The following is a 22,301-nucleotide window of genomic DNA, read 5'->3' as shown; positions in this document are numbered from 1 at the left end:
CACACGGTTCCAGGAAGAACACACAAACTCCATACAGACCACAGTCAGGATGGAACCTGGCGCTTCAAGCCAGCAACGCTACCACTGTACCACTGTGTCACCCAATCAAAAATGTCACTGATTTTAAATGCATATCCTGAAATAGATGCAAGAGGCACTAGAAGTTGGTCTTTCTTTTAACTTTTTTGTAAATTCAAGAAAATTCACAATGGATTTTATAAAATGCGCTGAATTATTACATTTACTGCATGCTTGGGTACATCATGCCAACAGATGTCTGTCCACAAGCGATGAAGCAAGTATTCCTTCATAAATCAATAATTTACAGCATTCAGGTTAAGCATTGAAATTGCGATGCACTTTAGACTGAAGGATGTTAACTGCACAAACCTCCCATCTTAAAGTCAGTAGTATACATGAATATGTTGGCACAAGAAGACATCAAATTATCACCTGAGGTTGCCCCAGTACAAACCAATAGTGGGAGAGTCTAAGACTAGAGGTCATAGCTTCACCATTAAAGGATATTCTTTTAGGGAGGGGATGAGGAGGAATTTCTATAGTGAGAGGACAGTGAATCTATGGAATTCTTTGCCACAGAAAATAAATTAAATTAAATTTCTTTATTTATATAGCACATTTTTAGTCAACTTGCATTGACCCCAAAGTGCTTCACATAATTACATCCACACACACAGGCAAAGGTGGGTGAAGTGTCTTGCCCAAGGACACACACAGGCAAAGGTGGGTGAAGTGTCTTGCCCAAGGACACAATGACAGTATGCACTCCAAGCGGGATTCGAACCAGCTACCTTCCGGTTGCCAGCCGAACACTTAGCCCATTGTGCCATCTGTCGTCCCTTCACCATTTTTTGTGTCACCAGAAGGCTGTCGAGGCCAAGTCAATTGATATTTTTAAGGCAGAGATAGATACAGTGCATTCAGAAAGTATTCAGGCTTCACTTTTTCCACTTGTTACGTTACAGCCTTATTCTAAAATGGATTAAATTCATTTTTTTATCATAAATCTACTCACAAAACCCCATAATAAAAACGCAAAAACAGGTGTTTAGAAATTTTTGTAAAGTCATTAAAAAGAAATAACTGAAATATCACGTTCACATTAGTATTCAGATCCTTTACTCAGTACTTTGTTGAGGCACCTTTGGCTGTGATTACAGCCTCAAGTCTTCTTGGGTATGACGCTGCAAGCTTGGCACACCTGTATTTGGGTAATTTCTCCCATTCTTCTCTGCAGATCCTCTCAAGCACTGTCAGGTTGGATAGGGAGCGTCGATACACAGCTATTTTCAGGTCCCTCCAGAGATGTTCGATCGGGTTTAAGTCCGGGCTCTGGCTGGGCCACTCAAGGACATTCACAGACTTGTCACAAAGCCACTCCTGCATTGTCTTGGCTGTGTGCTTAGGGTCGTAGTCCTGTTGTAAGATGAACCTCTGCCCCAATCTGAGGTCCAGAACACTCTGGAGCAAGTTTTCATCAAGGATGTCTCTGTACTTTGCTCCGTTCATCTTTCCCTCATTCCTGACTAGTCTCCCAGTTCCTGCCGCTGAAAAACATCCCCACAGCATGATGCTGCCACCACCATGCTTCACTGTAGGTATGGTATTGGCCAGGTGAGGGGCAGTGCCTGGTTTCCTCCAGACGTGACACTTGGCATTCAGGCCAAAGAGTTGAATCTTGGTTTCATCAGACAAGAGAATCTAGTTTCTCATACCTTTTGGCAAACTCCAAGTGGGCTGTCATGTGCCTTTTACTGAGGAGTGGCTTCCGTCTGGCCACTCTACCATAAAGACCTGATTGGTGGAGTGCTGCAGATATAGTTGTCCTTCTGGAAGGTTCTCCCATCTCCACAGAGCAACTCTGGAGCTCTGTCAGAGTGACCATCGGGTTCTTGGTCACCTCCCTGACCAAGGCCCTTCTCCCCCAATTGCTCAGTTTGGCCGGGTGGCAGCTCTATGAAGAGTCCAAAGTTCTTATATCTAAGAATAATGGGGGGCACTGAGCTCTTTGGGACCCGCAATGCAGCAAATATTTTACACCCTTCCCCAGATCTGTGTCTCGACACAATCTCATCTTGGAGGTCTACGGACAATTCTTTCAACTTCATAGCTTGGTTTTTGCTCTGACATGCACTGTCAACTGTGAGACCTTATATAGACAGGTGTGTGCCTTTCCAAATCATGTCCAATCAATTTAATTTACCACTGGTGGACTCCAATCAAGTTGTAGAAACATCTCAAGGATAATCAATGGAAACAGGATAAACCTAAGCTCAATTTTGAGTGTCATAGCAAAGGGTCTGAATATTTAAGTAAATGGAGTCAAGAAAAGAACATTCACATCGCGGCCCTGTTTTTACCAATCTTTCCACCACCACGCACATTTCTTCTTAGGCCCCCTTCGGTCATGTCTGACCATGGGTGTCTCCAGGGTGCTATTCCCTATATGGAGGACGCCTGCGCGTGACTTTGTTCAACGTGGGGAGACTGGTGCACGGATAGCCACCCCACGGTCCTTGACAGATCTGGGTCAGGATCCAGTGGCATGGAGTCCAAGACGACCGGAGACCCTTTTCTGCTGCAGCCTTCATCTGCCTTCCCAGCCATTGTGACGCTCCACTAAGGTCAGCCATCGTCCTCCGCCTGTTCCACCGTTGAGGTCTTGTTTGGATTGCTCTTTGTCAGAGACCTCCCCCTCGACCTTACCGCCATGGGTGGTATGTAAATATGATATTTCAGTTATTTCTTTTTTTACTTGGCAAAAATTTCTAAACACCTGTTTTCGCTTCTTCATTCTGGGGTATTGTGAGTAGATTGATGATAAAAAAATTGAATTTAATCTATTTTAAAATAAGGCTGTAACGTAACAAAATGTGGAAAAAGTGAAGGGGTAAGAATACTTTCTGAATGCACTGTAGAATCTTGATTAGTACAGGTGTCAGGGGTTATAGGGAGAAGGCAGGACAATGGGGTTAGGAGTGAGCCATGACTGAATGGCTTAGACTTGATGGGCTGAATGGCCTAATCCTGCTCCTATCACTTATGATCTTCTGAGCATGGGCATGTGTGGTGTGGGAGTGATGACTGGTGCAATGCCTTCACATGGTGAAGCTTAGTAAACCTTTGATAAATGTCTTGGCCACACATTCTGACTTCAAATGTTTCTAGACATCAAGGTCATTCAGAAACATTTAAATACTATTAAAATACTGACATTTAATTAAAATATTTTTCATTTTGTAAATGCAAATAATTAATAAAAGAGCCAATTAATCCAATAATTAAATAAAAAACCATGTTAAGATCCTTCCTTTGATCCTGCCAGCCGTTCCTTCCATTGAAATGAATGGACTCACTGCTCCTACCCCAAGTCTAATCAGGGATGGAGACATAAGGAACTGCAGACGCTGGAATCTTGAGCAAAACACATAGCACTGGAGTAATTCAGTGGGTCAGGCAGCATCTGTGGAGGTACTGGACAGGCGATGTTTCAGGTCAAGATCCATCTTCAGACTGATTCTTTAACACAAAACGTTGCCCGTCTTCCTCCACAGATGCTGCCTGACCCACTAAATTTGTCCAGCACTGTGTGTTCTAGAAACATAGAAAAAGAGGTGCAGGAGTAGGCCATTCGGCCATTAGAGCCAGCACCGTCATTCAATATGATCTTGGCTGTTCATCTAAAAACAGTACCCGTTCCTGCTTTTTCCCCATATCCCTTGATTCCTTTAGCCCTACCTGTTCTGATTAGCCCTTGCTCTAATCAGTTGGGGAGCTGCAGCAAGCTTATGCTCCTCCACGTTGATTGTCAAAGCAGTCAGAAACAGCCCAGAGAACGTCTAGAACAATTGTGCAGGAATTATGACAATTATGCATAAAAATGCCAGCAGATCCATACCAAACTGCACCAGTTCCCTAGATGTTCTGGCCTCTTTTTTAGGCCCTGGACCTCTGCGGTTTGACCTTTACAGTAGGTATGGTAGCGCAGAGGTAGAGTTGCTGCCTTACAGTGCCAAAGACCCTGGAACGATTGTGACTTTGGTGCTGTTTGTACGTTCTCCCCGTGCCTGCGTGGGTTTTCTCCAGGAGCTCTGGTTTATTCCCACACTCCAAAGACGTACAGACTGCTCTGACTTCAAGTAACCCTTGCTTTCCCTCTCTCTCCATCCCTCCCCCTTCCCAGTTCTCCGACTAGTCTTACTGTCTCCGACTACATTTTATCTGTTGGCTTTGTTTTTACCTTCTCCCAACTAACAATAATCTATTCTACATTTACCTTGAAACCCAATTCCCTTTGTCCCGCTTTCACACCTTACACTTCCTTATCTATGTACCTCCCTGACATCAGTCTGCAGAAGGGTCTCAACCCAAAATGTCACCCATTCCTTCTCTCCAGAAATGCTGCCTGTCCCGCTGAGTTACTCCGGCATTTTGTGTCTATCTTCGATTTGAACCAGCATCTGCAGTGCCTTCCTACACATAGAGGATGATATGTTATGCTGCAGTTGTACAGGTCATTGGTGAAGCCATACTTGGAATATTGTGGTCAGAGTTGATCACCCGGCTAAAGGAAAGATGTCAGTAAGCTGGAAAAATTACAGAAATTACATAGGGAGATATTGCCAGGACTCAAGGGAGGGATATAATGATAGGTTGGGCAGGGTAGGACTTTATTCCTTGGATCAAAGGAGACTGAGGGGTAATCTTATTGATATGTATAAACCATGAGGGCTTCTACCAGAAACGTCACCTTTTCTTTTTCTCCAGAGATGCTGCTTGATCCACTGAATTACTCCAGAATTTTGTGTCTATCTTTGGTGTAAACCAGCATCAGCAGTTCGTTCTTACACATTTTGCCAGAGGAAGTGATTGGGTCAGGAATAGTAACAACATTTAAAAGACATTTGGACATGTACATGGATAGGAAAGGTTTAGAGCGATATGGGTCAGATGTAGGCAGATGGGTTAAGCTTCGATGAGCATCTTGGTCAAAGTGAATGAGTTAGGACGAAGGGCCTGTTTCTGTGCTATATGGCTCTATATAGAATGGGCTTCCCAGCAATATTAATATTTAGAACAGAAAAAGTTTATTTTGCTTATCATCTAACAATCACATATGAAAATTACCAATGACTTGGCATAAATTGAAGTTTGCTCAGAGACAATTGCAAATCTGTCTGACCCTATGCAGCTAGAAATTATTCCTAATTCCACTCCTGCAACATCTGGTCTGATGTGTACACATTGCCCTCTGGTCGTTGGCCCTCCAACAGCAGGTAATAGTTTTGTTCCACCCACCCTTCATCATATTTCAATAGTCTGAAACATCTCTTCTCTGCCTTTCACATTTCAGGAAGCACAATTTTAATTTGCATAATTCCTCTTTAACATTTTACCCTTGCAATCCAGATATTAGTCTGGGGAATTCCTCACAGAAATAGAACTCCTTCACTTGTACATATATTTGTGTCTCAGACAAGGTACGGGTGAAAAGACTGAAAATAAAAGCACCGTTTGTGACTTTATCAGATGACTAGTTTATGGAACCAAGGACATAATAGTGATTCTGTGGCGTTTGTAAGTTATGACAGTGGTAAGAAGGTGCTGACAGAAACTTGTGAGGCAGCACCAGGAAATGAAACTGACACGAACAGATACTGTACATTGCCTTAGAGTGCTGTGGATTACACACAAGAATACTACATGTCGGTAAGACTCCAGTTGCAGTGATCTCCATAAAACTGTTAGGCAAAAAAATCAAAATTTATTGGCGAATACAGCTGGCAGAGATAGTCTGGAACGCGTGATTTAGAGAGCAAAGTAATAATGGTGTTTCAAGGTTTTATTGAGGAATACGTTTATTGTGAAAAGTAGGTGTTTGAAATAATTTCATGGACAGATCAGGTACAAAGCCTTATGTGCAGCAGAATAGTCAAGCTTTAAGCACCCTCTCCTGTGAGTTTCTGATCTCAGACAGCTTCTGAGAGTAGACCAGGTAGTTCCAGGCTGTCTGGTCAACCCGCTGGGAACAGAGAAAAGGGCAGATGTTGCCCGACTCTCTCATTAACCTGCTGGTGTGCAGCTAAAGATCTGAAATGCAGGAAGCCGAGCTGCACACCGTCCCTTCCCAGCAGTCAGCTGCACAACGCGAGCAAAGAAAGATAACAATTCCTAGAATTTTATCAAGTACTTTGACTAACTCAAGTCAAGTCAAGTCAAGTTTATTTGCCACATACACATACAAGATGTGCAGTGAAATGAAAGTAGCAATGCCTGCGGATTGTGCAAAAAACAGAACAGAACAGAATAGAACAGAATCAGTATTTACATATTAGAAAAAACCCCAGCAATTTTAAAAAGGCACAACACAACAATAAATTGTATCCCATATATACAGTAATTTAGTCCCTGGTGAGATAAGAATTTACAGTCCTAATGGCCTGTGGGAAGCAACCCCGTCTCATCCTCTCTGTTTTCAAAGCATGACAGCGGAGGCGTTTGCCTGACCGTAGCAGCTGGAACAGTCCTTTGCTGGGGTGGAAGGGATCCCCCATGATGTTGCTGGCTCTGGATCTGCACCTTCTGATGTATAGTTCCTTCAGCGAGGCAAGTGTAGTTCCCATAGTGCGTTCGGCCGAACGCACTACTCTCTGCAAAGCCTTCTTGTCCTGGGCAGAGTAGTTCCCAAACCAGATTGTGATGTTGCCGGACAAGATGCTTTCTACAGCCCCTGAGTAGAAGCACTGAAGGATCCTCAGAGTGATTCTGAATTTCCTCAACTGCCTGAGGTGGTAAAGGCGCTGCCTTGCCATGTCAGATCTTCTGTGATGTGGACTCCCAGGTATTTAAAGCAGCTCACCCTGCCCACATTAGCCCCATTTATCTCCAGTGGCGTATACGTCCTCGGATGTTGTGCCCTTCTAAAGTCCACAATCAGCTCCTTAGTTTTTATGACATTCAAGAGGCTGTTGTCATGACACCAGACTGCCAGATCAGCCATCTCCTCCCGGTAGACCTTCTCATTGTTATCGGAGATCAGACCCACACCACAGTGTCATCAGCAAACTTGATTATAGAGTTGGAGCTGAACCTGGCCACACAGTCATGTGTGTACAGGGAGTACAGTAGGGGACTGAGGACGAAACCCTGGGGGGAATCCTGTGTTCAGGGTGAGGGTGTTCGATGTATTTCCTCCCATCTTGACTACCTGGGGCCTGGCAGTGAGAAAGTCCAGGACCCAGGCACACAGGGGAGTGTTAAGCCCCAGTTGCAACAGCTTCTCAGCAGGTCTGGTGGGGACTATCGTATTGGAAGCTGAACTGAAGTCTATGAACAGAATCCTCACATAGCCCCCTTCTGGCTGTCAAGGTGAGAGAGAGCGGTGTGCAGAACCTGGGAGACCGCATCATCCCAGGATCTGTTCGGACGGTATGCGAACTGTAGCGGGTCCATGTTGTGAGGGAAGAAGCCACAGATGTGGTTCTTGACCAGCGTCTAGAAGCATTTCATGACTACTGAGGCGAGGGCCACCGGACGGTAGTCATTCAAACAAGCTGGAGAGGCAATCTTTGGTACAGGTACAATGATGGATCTTTTGAAGCAGGCAGGGACCACGGACTTGGCCAGGGAGAGGTTGAATATTGTGGTGAGCACTGGAGCTAGCTGAGTAGCACAAAACTTAAGTATTCGCCCAGATATACCATCTGGGCCTACAGCTTTCCTCGTGTTCACACGTGTCAGAGCCCTCCTCATATCGTGCTCGTATCCCAAATATCCAGAAACATTCGTTTCTGGATATATAGGATACCTATAGGCTGCAGATCACACAATCCATATGAGGGAGGATGGGCAAATGAACGAACAAAAAATAAAGGACAAGAAAACTAAATGCAGAGAAAGAAGCGGAGAGCAAGCAAGACAGGCAGCGAGACAGAGGTTCTCAACTGAGATGTCTTTAAATGTTACGTTGAACAACACCAGATCAAGTAAAAGACTTGCTATTTGTATAGAGATATGATCTAAAGAATAGGAATTACGAGAGCATTTGGCACCGGATGCAGGCAAAGTGAATTTATTAATAGACTTGGTAATCCTTGGCATTAAAAAAAACATTTGCTGTGAGATTAAAATGGAAAGCATTCCATTTATTTTTACTAAAAAATCCACTGTCTAGCTCACAAGGGAAGTTTTCCCAGCAAATTACTGTGAATTTGCCAGAGAAAGATGCATCAAGCTCTCAATATAAAGCACACGACATAACATTTTGGGTGTGGGGTTAATGGAGCTACATTTTATTTCATGCCCTGCAATTCTTTTGTATACCACAAACATCAGCTGCCCTTGATTAAAGCAGTTCACTCCAAAATAAATTTGTCAACAATTTCAAATGACTACTATCACTTTACAATTGCAATGAAATTCATGTCAAATGTTCTCCTCCCAGGGGATTTCTATCTTTTCCTGGCATTAAAGCAATCATTTAATTTCTCATGTCCATTTCAGACTGTCCAGGACAGGATGTTTTTTTTTTATACATCTCACACAGACTGCTTTTCACTCAGTTAAATCTCACATTAAAAGGAACATTGGATTAAAGGCTAGTCAGAAAGCTATTATTTTCTGCAAGTGTAAAAATTAACCCATCAGGTGCTTCATCAAAAACTTTTTATGTTTAATTGTTAGAATTCAGTATTCTCAATGGAGCCTATTCCAATTATCAGTTTGAAATTACAATTAGAAATTCATTTAATTGTGCGTATAACGCTCATTCCAGTTTCACTGGGAGGTTTTATATCGAGCATGTCTTACTCACTCAGCATTCAAACATAGAGTCCAAAATGTCTTTCAGTAGAATGAAACTTTATTTGTAAGGGCTATTTTTCTCATCAATTGATTTTTAATTTTCTATCTTGATTTCACCATTCCATTATTTGAGAGAATATTGCACATCAATTCCTTCTTGTAATGTTTGACTATTTTTTTTGTAATAAAATGTAACGGGTTCTGCAAAACTGTTGGGACAAAACTTATTCGATATTAGTTTGCTTGAAGCTTTGGCTGATTTTATTTGTGAATCTTTTGCAATAGTTAAAGACTGTTCTTATGGATATAAACAAGGTATGCAACAGATAAAATAGACATAGAAACATAATCAAAAATCAGACTGAATATTTGCAGCCTTGTACAACATAATCCAGCAGCAAGGGACTTGTGTACGCACACACGGCAATAAAATTACGTTATGAGACACAAAAAAACGCAGCTGCTGCCATCATGAGCAGAATGTAAGAAGGAACTCAACAGGTCAGGCAGTTTCTGGGGAGGGAAAGGACCGTTGAATTTTCAGGTTGGGTTCCTTCTTCATTCCCTCTCCAGATGCTGCCTAACCTGCTAAAATTAGTTAAATATTTGGTTAGTTTACTGAAAATTGGTTATTTTGCAACAAATGCCTACACCAGAATAATGCTCAAACTGGTTTCAATGCCAACGCCAGAGACACAGGTTCAATCCTGGTCTCAGGTGCTGTTTTTGTTGAGTTTGCATGCTCTCCTTGTAAGCGTCTGGGTTTCCTACGGGTGCTCGGTTTTCGCCCACATCACAAAGACGTGCAGGTTTGTAGGCCATTTGGCCTCTGTAAATTGCCCCTAGTGTGTAGGGAGTGGATCAGAAATTGGGATAACATAGAACTAGTGTGAACAGGTGATCGATAGTGGTACTCAGTGGGCTGAAGGGCCTGTTTCCATTGTTATATCTCTAAACTAAACTAAAAGTTATACTCAAGGTACTTACGGAAACTGATACAACTTCCAAGCTAACCCTCCTGCTATAAAACATACTAGGCAATACTGATGAGAGAAAAGGGTGGAGAATTTGTGGCTGGGGTAGAAAAACAAATTGGTCATTGGATTTTGTGAGGATTTAACTGAGGATAGTTAGTTTTAGGTTTGTTTATTCCACGTTTTGCAGCTTCCTTTATTACATTCTTCACGAACCTGAGGTCATTCAATACTCTTCTACCCTAATGTATACATTCTTCTCTTCATATATCACTAATTTGTTTGCTCATCGATACTGGATCTCAATTAAGCATTGCTTTGATTTAAAGTTTATGTCTCAGTTTACAGATCCTTCCAGGGTCCAGGCTTCTAAATATCCTCCAGTCATATAACCTCATGAGATGTCTGTAATCCTCTCATTCTGGCTACTACTTCATCCCAGATTGCATTTGGCAGCCAGGGCCTCGATTTGCTATTTCAAGATGTTGTTTATTGTTCAGCCATTGGTATTGGTCAAGTTATGAGGGAATTCAAAAAAGTAATCGAGGTGTGATGAGGAGTAGAGTGGTGGCAGATGAACAAAATGGAGCTCTTGAGATGAACACCAATATAAATACAATATAATAAAAATTAAAATATTGATCCTGGTCTTTTCTTGCCTCCAGCTCTTCACGCCCTACTTTCAGTTTGAAGACCCAAAATGTCAACCATTCTTTTTTTCTAGAGATGTTGCCTGACCTGCTGAGTTACTCCAGCACTTTGTGTCTATCTTTGGTATAAACCAGCATCTGCAGTTCTTTGTTTTTACAGATGAATACCAAAGCATTTGATTCTTTAACTCTGACTAGACAGAAATAAATAGAATCAGTCAAAGATAGGTCTAACCAGCTGGCGAAAAGACATTTTAAATTGTATTCAAGGCTAGCAACAAGCCAAAAAAAAGAGGAAGGACAGTGTACTACATACAGCGACATAATTTCAGTGGTGTAACGGCAATAACAAAAAAGGTTTTATCATTTGCCCACAGAATACAAGACACTGAATGGGAAAAACACAGCAACATTGGTTAAAAATAACTCAATCTACGAAACCCTTTTCTAGATCGTATGATAATTTATATTTTTATAGTTTCAATGGCATGACGCACGCTTTAAGAAATAACTTGTTTTAGACATTTAGATATAACAACTGTAGTGGCAGGTGGCAGTGCCAGAAGAACGTGCTTTAGTTTGTCTGTTAACCCTAATTTTAATTCTAACACCCCAGTCCTGCAATGGTTGTCTCTGCATCGCTGCTGGAGTTCCCTCTTCTGATTACTTTTCCTTGACTTCGGAAGAGGATGCATGTGTGTACGTATTCGGTTCGACGAGGACTTAATCAGATTATGTAAACGGTGAACTAATTCTAGTTTGAAGGTCTTTCCATACTAATGCTACAGTGGCGTTGCTTGCTTCTCTGTGTCTCATGCAAATCCATTCCAGTAACAGCGTAGTCTACTTGCAACTGGTTCGATATGGAGGCAAAGTTAGACCACTATGCAACCCGATGAAATTAAGGAAGTTTGAGGCGTTCTTGCCAGTGTCTCAGGGCAGAAGAATATTCACACATTTTAAGATGTGAATTGATTCAGATGCCAGCTCGGAGTCTCCACCTTTCTTAGAAATATAATCAGCTCCCAGAAGCGATTAAAACCCCAAGAAAAAAAGCGGATTGTACTCACGTTCCCAGGACTTCCTTGAAGTCATACGCCACTTTAATTTCCTCCTTCTTTTTCCATGTTTTGTCCATCTCTCCCAGAGGCATCTTATGTATGCAGAGTGCAGCGTTTCTCCACTGCAAAATAGGAAGGAGGTGGGAATCATATTCTGTGGTACTTACAATGCATACACACAATAAACAAGCCAGCAACCGCTCATTCACCTCCGAGGGTGCTTGTCCACCGACGAGAAGAAGCAAACGCGATCGCTTGGCTCTCTCGCCTTAAGAGATGCACACGGATATGAATTCAGCAATACAGTAGTTCCCTTGTCAAAAAACGTCCACGATCCCTCATAGCAACAAAGAGATGATAATTCTGGGGCTCAAGAGTTGCAGCGTCTCCTACCTGCGTTTTGGGTGTGAGATGCGGAGGGTGTGAGGGTGTCAGGCTGTAGGCTAGTGTGTGTGTGGGTCTTTGTGTGTAGGAGGGGGGGGGGGGAATAGGAGGCAAGCGCTCTATCCTCTCTGCACCGCCCGCTCCATCCAGCGCTGGCCCGGGGCGATTGCTGCTGCTGCCGCAGTGACGTCACTTGTCGCTTGCCCGCCCCTGCCCCTCCCCCGGGGGGCGGGGCCTGGGACAGCTCGAATGGGGGCGGGGCCTGGGACAGCTCGAATGGGGGCGTGGCCTGGGGCAGCTCGAATTGGGGGGGGGGAGCAAAGATTCTAGCGGGGCGGGCTCGCGCGCGCTCTGTGGGGGGCTCTGACGGTTGGGCGGGGGGAGCGCGCGCTCTGGGCGGGCTCGCGCGAGCCCCGGGGGGGGAACGCGCGCTCTGGGGGGCTCTGACGGTTGGGCGGGGGGAGCGCGCGCTCTGGGCGGGCTCTGACGGTTGGGCGGGGGGAGCGCGCGCTCTGGGCGGCTTCGCGCGAGCCCCGGGGCGGGGGGGGGGGGGGATGCAGTTGCCCGTAGCCGCGGTGAGGGGAGAAGCCGTGGGTGAATGTACAGAGTATTTTACCCAGAGTTGGGGAAATCAAGAAACAGAAACAAAGAACTGCAAATGCTGGTTTATACCAAAACTAGACACAAATTGCAGGAGTAACTCAGCAGGTCAGGCAACATATTTTTTGTTTAGAGATACAGCGTGGAAACAAGCCTTTCGGCTCACCAACTCTGCGCAGATCAGCAATTCCAGTACACTCACACTATCCTACTCTGGAGACAATTTACAATTTTTACTGAAGCCAATTAACCTACAAACCTGTATGTCTTTGGAATGTGGGGGGGAAACTGACCAGTTCTGATTGATAGATAAAGTAAATTTGTAGAATTAAATATTGAGTTTACAATATTTTGCTCCTCAAACTTTGGACTTTGTTAGAATAGTGCAGGAGCGGATAAACAGATAGATGAGAGTGAGAAGGAGAATTAAATGTCAGAGCAAAATGGTAGCTGAGGGTTGCAGGAATTGAACACAGGTGTTCAAAACTCCGTATAGACGGAAGGGTACCAACCCGAAATGTCACCCATCCTTTTTCTCCAGAGATGCTGCCTGAACTGCTGAGTTTCTCCAGCACTTTGTGTCTATCTTAAGGGAAATGAAGAATCAGAGGGCATAGGTTTAAGGTGAGAGAGTTCAGTTTTAATAAGTATTTGAGCAACTCGTTATATATATAGAACGAGCTGTCAGAGGAGGTAGTTCAAGTAGATATTTTTACAACTTTTAAAAGATATAAGGACACAAAGTGCTGGAGTAACTCAGCGGGCTAGGCAGCATCTCTGGAGAACATGGATAGGTGACGGTTTGCCTCAAAACATCACTTATCCATGTTCGCCAGAAATGCTGTGTAACCTGCTGACACTTTGTGTCCTTTTGTGTAATCACCAGATAGCAGTTTTTTGTTTCAACATTTAAAAGACATTTGGACAGATTCATGGACATGAGATGTTAGAGGGATGTGTGCCAAATATGGGTTGGTGGGTCTAGTGTGTTTGAGACCGCTTAGTTGGCCTGGGTAAGTGAAGGGCCTGTCCCACTTTATGAGCTAATTCAAGAGTTCTCCCGAGTTTCCCCTGATTCGAACTCGGAGAATTACGGTAATAGCCGCTCGTAGGTACTCGGGGCTCTCGTGGACATTTTTCAACATGTTGAAAAGTCTTCACGAGCTTACCGCATTTCCCGAGTACCTGCCGTTAGCGTTACGAGCCGCTAAGAGACGTCCCGAGCTCCGACGTAGCTACTAAGTACATTCTACGTGCTTACCACAAGTTTGATTTTTTTTAATTCGGGAGAGCTCTTGAATTACCTCGTACAGTGGGACAGGCCCTTTAGACTGAGAGGTCTGCTTCCATGATGTATGATTGTATGACTATTACAGAAGATAGCAGGGTTTTAACAAATAAGCTCCTTTCTTCTGATACAGTCTGCAGTATTTTGTATTTTGTTTTAATGCAACTAAATATTTATCAGAAGAAGGAACAATATGTTTGCAGTTAGATTAGACCTAACTAATACAAATATATTTAATAGAGCTGAATTTGGATAAATCTTATACAATTAAATATTTATCCAAAGGATGAACAATAAATTTGCAGTGAATTGGACCTAAACTTTTACAAATCCTAAATTTATACAAATGTATGTATGGATGTGAATTTGGATACATTTATATAACTAAATATTAATCTGAAGGAGGAACAATTAATTTGCATTACTGTAATTGGATCTAAACTTACACGAATCCCAAAACATAATCAAATCCTAAATGTATACAAATATGTGAATACACCATCATTTGGATAAATTTTATACACCTAAATATTTATCTCAAGGAGCAACAATAAATTTGAAGATACCGTAATTAGACCTAAACTAATATGAACATCTTAAAACTTAATCCAATCTTAAACATATACAAATATGTGAATAGACATACATTTGGATAAATTATATACAACTAAAATATTAACCTGAAGGAGGAACAATAAATTTTCATTTATTGTAATCAGACCTAAACCGATACAAATCCTAAACTGATACAAGTATAGGAACAGATGTGAAATTAGATAAAAATCAAGCAAAATTTTAATACAAAAAGTTGTTTCGCTCTCCTCCCTGGCCGTCCCCTTCCACCTATATCCCACCCTCTGGCTTTACATTTCACTCCTTTTTTCCTTCTTTCACCCTTTGGTCTCTTTTTCATCTCTGGCCTTTGTCACTTACCCCATTCATCTGCCAATTAAGCCCCCACCCACCTATATGGACGTATCACTTACCAGGCTTTGTCCAATTCCCACTTCTGTTTTCCAGCTTTCTCCCCCTTATTACAATCAGTCTGAAGAAGGGTCCTGACCCAAAACGCCACCTGTCCATACCCTTCACAGATGCTGCCTGATTTGCTGAGTTACTCCCGCACTTTGCTTGATGCTGTAGATAAAGCTGTTCATGAAGTCATCTGATTGATAGGTTACTAATTAGAGAGAATAGAGGAACACGATGAGACATTATAGGAGTGAGAACATGAAGGAATATAAAAACTGCCAAATGCAGAGCTGTAGGAAATGCAAGAGGGCTTTTAGTTTATATATGTTTTTATGATATGGAAAGAGGTTGTTTTGCCCACTGAGTCTATGCTGTCTCAGAACAATCCCATTTTTTCACCAAATTTACTTGTAATCTTTTTGGAATTCAGATAAACCAATGAGAATGTAACTTACTTTGTAATAAATGGAAACTTGGTGAGTCAATGTTATCCCAAACCAATTATTATTGTTTGGGATAACATAGCGGCTCTGAACCGGCCCTAATGAGTGCCCCCCACCCACTCCCTTTGGACAGTCTCCCTCAGATGGTCACGTCAATCAATTCAGCTTGCTTATTTATGTATTGTATTTATTTACCTTTCTTGTACATCAGTGGAGCTACACACTAAATCTCGTTGCACTGACGTGCAATGACAATAAAAGATATATTATTATTATATTATTATTATTACTAATCAGGACAGTGACAATTAATGTTCAGCAGGTTAGGCAGTGCTAATTAAGATACACAAACTGAGCCAGTGATATAAATGAATGGCATACAGAACTGACCAGTTCTGATTGATAGATGAAGTAAATTTGTAGAATTAAATAATGAGTTTACAATATTTTGTTCCTCAAACTTTGGGCTTTGTTAGAATAGTGCAGGAACGGATAAACAGATAGATGAGAGTGAGAAGGAGAATTAAATGTCAGAGCAAAATGGTAGCTGAGGGTTGCAGGAATTGAACACAGGTGTTCAAAACTATCCGACAATCTGTGTAAGATTTCTCCAATGTAGAATGTTCTCACATCATGACCACCAAATGCAGAACATTTGTTTGGAAGAAGTGTAAGTGAATAGCTGTTTTGCTTGGAAGGACTGCTTGGTTCCGTGGATGGTGGAAAGGGAAAGGTAAAAGGCCCGTGGATGGTGGAAAGGGAAAGGTAAAAGGACAGATCTTACATCTTCTGTGGTTGCATGAGGAGAATACTGGAGAAGAGTGGACCAGGGAATCGCAAAGCGAATGGTCCCTTAAGAATGCTGAAAGAGCAGAGGATGGAAGGTGTGCCGATGTGGAACCATATTGACAGGAGTAAAACCTAGAGATTTTTTTTAATATTCTCACATTTTGCCATGTCTTCCCTTTGTGTACATCAAGTTTGACAATAAACGGCCAACCTGTTTTTCTCTGTTAATCACTTTAAAAGTTAGCAAGTAACAGTCTCATCACAGACTTTTATTTTTACTGCTCTCTGAACACACTGTGAAACTTGCACAGGAATGTGGTACAGTTTACTTGCTTTGTAAGAATGGAGCATTGACTGATACTTAGTCATAGAGTGGTAGTCACACAGCATGTAAACAGGCCTTTCGGTCCAACTTGCCCATGCCGACCAAAATGCCCCATCTACACTAGTCCCACTTGCCCGCGTTTTGCCCATATCCCCCTCAACCTCTCCTATCCATGTATTTGTCCAAATGATCAGTGACAGAAGCTTAATATTCAACCTGTATCCAGGTTAATGTTCTGCCTTATAAATAAACTACTACCCCTTTGAAGTGTATTGAACCTATCTCAATATATTTGCAAATACATTACATCCATATTAGATAGACCAGCACCTGCAGTTCCTGTAATAACATCCATATTCGATTTTTTTAAATCGCTTGACAGAGATATTTTTTATACTCCCAAACTAGCTCCTGACCCCAAAAGTTAAATTCCAAAGCCACAAAACTCGCTGGAGTAACAGCAGGTCAGGCTGTATCATGGAGAAATTCGACAGAGATGCTGCTTGACCGGCTGAGTTACCCCAGCACTTTATATATTTATATTACATCTTATGAAATATACACTCATTGAATTTTATTTATAATCTGGTATAATTGATATTTCCACTTTTCAAACTAAATCAAATTAAGAAGATTGACGGGTGGACGAGTTGTGGAGGCTGCTTTGCAGGGGTGAAGTCTGCGGGAGGTGCGGATAACAGGTATATAATTAAGCAGTCACGCTGGCGCTCGCCTTTATGAATGAAAGTCTGCCTTTGGCGCGCTGCTGGCCCGGGCAGCAGCTGCTGCAGCGGGGGCTCCCCCTGCTGGGGCTCAGCACGCCTGCTGCTGGAGCAACCTGCGCTCAGCCCAGGTAAAACAGCTCGTTTCACTGCAACATGCCGTAACTCCTTTATACGCCTTCTATTTTAACCTTTGTGATGTTGTTTTATGATAACCTAACAAGTAATCCCAACATTACATCGCATGTTACTTTATTTAAACTGGTTCCATATTACCGTAAGAGCGGCTCGTTGGTCTAGGGGTATGATTCTCGCTTTGGGTGCGAGAGGTCCCGGGTTCAAATCCCGGACGAGCCCAACTTTTGCAGATTTTCCTGGTTATGGGACCGATTCATCTTGACATCATTTTTCTCAACTACTCATTGGGTAATAATTAATTACTAATTAGGTAATAATTCAAACCGTTGGATCTCAACGAGAAGTTCCCTTTACTCGATGATCTATAATATGGTGTTGAAGTAAAACGTGTACCCGTAAAAAGAAGGGTGGTTCATTTTACTTTAAGTAACAAAATTATATAATGGGGTCATTGTCGACAAAAAATGGGCTCGTCCGGGATTTGAACCCGGGACCTCTCGCACCCAAAGCGAGAATCATACCCCTAGACCAACGAGCCGCTGTAACGAGCTTTTCGGCGTCAGTTTATATGAAGCTAATGCAGACTAAATGTGATTAGATATCTAAAGATGCGAAGAACAGCAGGTGCTGGAATCCTAACCAAAATATAAAATAACGTGGAACCTTAGCGGGTTAGGCAGCATCTGTGGAGAGAATAGACATTTCGGATCGCGACACCTCTTCAGACTCACGATGACCACGGCCTGAAACGCAAATGCTTTCCTCCAAGTCTCCCAGCAAAATGTGTCTGAAGTGAACCATTGACCAGCGCCATGTGATTAAAAATGGGCTCGTCCGGGATTTGAACCCGGGACCTCTCGCACCCAAAGCGAGAATCATACCCCTAGACCAACGAGCCGAAATATGCAGTATGAAGGATCGTTCATTTCCTTAAAGATTTACTGAATGTGAAAGTATTGGATTTTTTTTAATGTAAATATAAATGAGTGAAAAGACTTTGGATCAGCCAGTATCTCTAGGAGGAGAATTAGAGTTAACATCAACTTTTACAAAACTGTTAAATGTTAGGGGCGATTTCAGATTTACAGCTGCTTATTTTCAGAGCAAAAAAATAAACTGCTGGAAGAACTCAGCTGGTCAGGCAGCATATGTGGAAGCAAAGGGATCAGTGTTTCTGGACTGAGAGTGTAGACGAGCAATAGCCAGAATAAAGTGGTTAGAGAGAGGGGCGTAGAAACAAACTGCAGATACTGGTTTATACAGAAGATAGACAGACACAAAGTGCTGGAGAAAAGGGTGGGTGACGTTTCAGGTCAGGAGAAGAAGGGTCTGAAGAAGGGTCCCGACCGGAAACGTCACCCATCTTTTTCTACAGAGATGATGCCCAACTACTCTGAGTTACCCCAGCAATTTGTGTCTCTTAGAGAGGGGCGATGAGGAGCTGGCGGAAGATGGGTGGAATGAGGTCGAAGAGCAGTAGAAACCAAAGAGGAGCAGCAGTGAGTGAGGAACTCAAAAAACGCCCATCAAAGAGAGGAGGAAAACCTTTTCAAATCAGGCATATCTTGGAAAATTTGGAGTTGGAAAATGGAAATACGAGAGATTGCAGTTGCTGTAATTTAGAGCAATAAAAGAATGCTGGAGGAACTCATGGAGGCAAAGCGATAGCCCCTGACTGAACCCTCTTAGTCACCTCTTTCCCAGCCCCTTCTACGTATTTATAGTAACTATCTCCCATCTATATTGATTGGTTTGTATGTTTGCAGATGACACCAAGATTACTGGATAACGGACTGTGAAGAAAGCTGTCAAAATATACTGCAGGATATAGATCAGCTACATAAATGGGTGGAGAAATGGCGGATGGAGTTTAATAGTAAGATTAAACGAGAACTTACCATTGAAGTTTGATCTGTATTTTATGAGGAGTTACGATGAGGGATTACGTGAAGAACCCCGCCAGGCGCATGCGTGTCATTCTTCAAAGCAGCGGTGTGGAATCACAGATAACTGTAATGACTAAACATAGTAAGATTAGAGAAGAGGTACCAGTTAAGTATATGATCTGGGTGGGAGCGGAGGGCACGTAATCCCTCATCGTAACTCCTCATAAAATACAGATCAAACTTCAAACTGGTAAGTTCTCGTTTAATCTTACTATTTTATTTCGGAGTCACGTGAGTGACTACGTGAAGATTTTAAAGCTCTGTGATTTCATGCCGTGGAACGAGTCCATGCATCACGTCTGCCTTGACTGTTGGGAGGATTGTGTTAACATAATTTGGACATGAATTCGACATTGAAATCATAAAATTTTTAACACAAGTTTATAACCCCTTTATATGGGTTTAAATAAATTTACAGAACTTAAATTGTTTCTGCAAATGTTCCAGGTTTCATTACTGGTTTATTACAAATAATTGGAATGTTTTTCCCCTCCAGACCATCCTGCTGCCTTGAGGATTTGGTCCATTGGTACATCCAACTGTATCGCTGCCGATGTAGCTGCAGCTCTGGTGGAAAGAGATTTTTTAAATTTTAGTATCCACCCCAGCCTGTGTTTAGCAACTGTTTCAGCCATCTTGAGATGGTCTGGACCGTCACTCTTGGTGTGGTTGCTAGTGGCTGATAAAAAATGTGCCTTTTCATTGCCTCTTAGGATATTTGTTTTCTCCATGTGTAACGACAGATGTTTTATTATACACAGACGGTCATCTGTTGGGTATGACCTAATTGTATATAGAGGCCTGCTGATCCCTTTTTCTGTTCTGCTTACTATCTCATAAATATGAAACGTAATATTTTCCGTTGAGAAAGTCATGTTGACCAGTCTTGTTTTGCAGTGACTGTTTCCTCTGTGCCGTGACCAATACCATTAGCATGACCGTTTTAATGTCAGTCTGTGTAAGGACAGAACTGTTGCTGGAGACCACTCCTGAGCATCTTCAGGATTATACTCACATCCCATATATGGGAGTATCTGGTACTCCTCATAGGCTTTGTACCAGTGGGTCAGTCCCAACAGTGTAATGGTCTGTCCCCTGCCATAGGTAAGTCGATAGGGCACTTCTGGTGCAGTTGATGGCACTGTAACTGAGCCCCTCATCGTAGTGGAGGCCTGCCAGATATTCCAGAACAGATGGGATGTTCATGTCTCTGATTCCATGTTTGATACCACTGGGAACCATGGTTGTGTAGGCCAATCGGGTACTACCAATTCCAGATGCAGAGTCTGTTGTATTTCCTTAATACCCGACTGATGAGGCAGGAAAGGAGGGAATGCGTAAATAAACAATTTCCCCTTCCCCTCCAATGCAGCGAAAAATGCATCTGTCGCCGCTGCCCCAGGGTCTGGTTCCTGTGTGACATAACTTGATAACTGGGACCTGGTGTCTGCCACTGAATTTAGTCTTCCTGGTAGATAAGTGGTTGATATCCAAATATCTTTCTGGAGACACCATTGCCAATTTGTATGGCCAGATTGTCACATGATGTCGATTTGTTTCCACCCTGTGGTTAATGTATGCTACCACGGTGGTATTGGTATTGGTGGCTCCGCACCAATTGTACTGGCATCAGTTTGTAGTACCATGGAAAAGGTTACTGACAATGCTTGGATAGGAACAAGGCTAGAGTTATCTATCCACCATTTTAGTTCCATTTTAGCCTGATTGGTAGTTTCACAGATCTGTCAAAGTGACCTGCATAATTTAGAGTGCTTGTTTTTTGCTCTCTGTATGTTTTGGTAATGTAGAGGTCCAAATTGTGTGGCTGGAAAGGCAGCCATCATTATGCCAATTACTTTGGCTACCAATCTGATGGATGGTTTGCTGATGTCAGTGAGGTTTTTATAAGCCTCTATTAAATCCCCCCGCCAGCTTTCAACAGCCTTCTGTAGAAAAAAGGTAAGTATGGAACGAAGTTCCCTTACCTTACTGTTGCAGGTTCGAAATCCTGCCGTTCGGGAGGAACGTCCTTCCTCCCGACAATGACGAGTTGCAATGCGTGTAGCGCAATGGCACGCATGCGCCTGGCGGGCTTCTTCACGTAGTCACTCACGTGTCTCCGAAGTAAAATCCAAGCAAGTACGAGGTGTTGCACTCTGGAAGGTCAAATGTAAGGGAAAATATATAATTGATGACATGAGCCTTATTGAAGTACAGAGTGTTCTTGGGGTCCAAGTCCATAACTCTCTGCAAGTGGCAACATAAGTAGATAGAGTGGTAAATAAGGCATATGGTATTGGTATGCTCGCTTTCATGGTTCGGGGCATCTCTATAATACTAAAACTCTTTGTCTTGTTTGTGGCTGTGTATGTGTGTGTCAATATCTGGTTAATTCCTATTTTCTTCCAAACGCTAGGCCATAGCCTTCCCATTTTCACACATCCTACTCACATTTTCCCATCGAGGCGATAAACATCTTCCCGTCGCATTGCCACCTATATTTCCGAAGTTGTTAATCTTTTAAAGTTTTAAAAACAGCACGAAAACTCACCCATTTCGGAAAAGAAAACCCGAGTGACGTCACAATGCACCGGCAAGGCAGGACGGGACACTCCGGGAGGGGGGGGCACTCTAGAGCTCGCTGTGAACGAGGAGTGGCGATGACTGCCGGCGCCCAACGCCCGGTGGGGAGGGTGGTGCTGGAGCTGGAGTGAGGGCCGAGCCCGGGGCTTGGGATGGGGCCGGGACCGAGAAAGAAGCTGCCGCTGGAACCAAGGACGAACCTGGGTCCGGGGTCAGGGACGACCCCCCTCCCTCTCTGCCCTCCCTCCCACCCCTCCATCTCTACCATCCCTCCCTCTCTACCCCCCCTCCTCTAGGGATTGAAGAGGGAGGGTGAAGAGGAGGAGGAGGGAGTGCTCGGGGATGAGGAGAAATGAGCCGCGCCTGCGCTGTCGGGGGCTAAGCGTGAGTGGTGCAATATTGCGTTAGGGGAACGGTTTGCGTTGGGGGAACGGGTGACTGGTGGAATCTTACGTTGTGGGAGCGGACCCAACAGGTCTGCACTTGGTCTAGTTAAGTATAAAAGTCAGGAAATCATGATGCAGTTTTATACAACTTTGGTTAGGCCACATGTGGAGTATTGTGTACAGTTCTGGTCGACCTATTACAGAAAGGCTGTTGAAG

At 43.1% G+C, this 22,301-nt stretch overlaps 1 protein-coding gene and 3 non-coding genes across 5 annotated transcripts in view; 1 reads left to right on the top strand and 3 right to left on the bottom strand.

Annotated features, from left to right (window-relative positions):
• Positions 1 to 12,083, bottom strand: part of camk1 (calcium/calmodulin dependent protein kinase I) — a 187,617-nt gene extending 175,534 nt beyond the window's left edge. The window contains exons 1-2 of one of the 2 annotated variants that reach the window (XM_033037171.1): positions 11,902 to 12,083; positions 11,518 to 11,630 (exon numbers count right to left, since the gene is read on the bottom strand). In XM_033037171.1, coding sequence (XP_032893062.1) covers positions 11,518 to 11,600 — 83 coding nt within the window. In that variant the 5' untranslated portion in view covers positions 11,601 to 11,630; positions 11,902 to 12,083. Of the gene's footprint in view, positions 1 to 11,517; positions 11,631 to 11,717; positions 11,851 to 11,901 lie in introns of those variants that run through there. The other variant, XM_033037172.1, reaches the window with a different exon arrangement.
• A 5,233-nt stretch (positions 12,084 to 17,316) lies between these two features.
• Positions 17,317 to 17,388, top strand: trnap-ugg. Its single transcript has one exon. It is a non-coding gene; the product is annotated as a tRNA-Pro (tRNA).
• Positions 17,389 to 17,635: 247 nt separating this feature from the next.
• trnap-ugg lies at positions 17,636 to 17,707 on the bottom strand. The gene has a single exon. It is a non-coding gene; the product is annotated as a tRNA-Pro (tRNA).
• Positions 17,708 to 17,995: 288 nt separating this feature from the next.
• On the bottom strand, positions 17,996 to 18,067 carry trnap-ugg. Its single transcript has one exon. It is a non-coding gene; the product is annotated as a tRNA-Pro (tRNA).
• Positions 18,068 to 22,301: the final 4,234 nt, after the last annotated feature.

This window comes from Amblyraja radiata, chromosome 18 (assembly GCF_010909765.2).
Source record: "Amblyraja radiata isolate CabotCenter1 chromosome 18, sAmbRad1.1.pri, whole genome shotgun sequence".
NCBI lineage: Eukaryota > Metazoa > Chordata > Chondrichthyes > Rajiformes > Rajidae > Amblyraja > Amblyraja radiata.
Note: the sequence above shows the minus strand (reverse complement) of the source record. Positions and strands in the feature narration are given on the sequence as shown.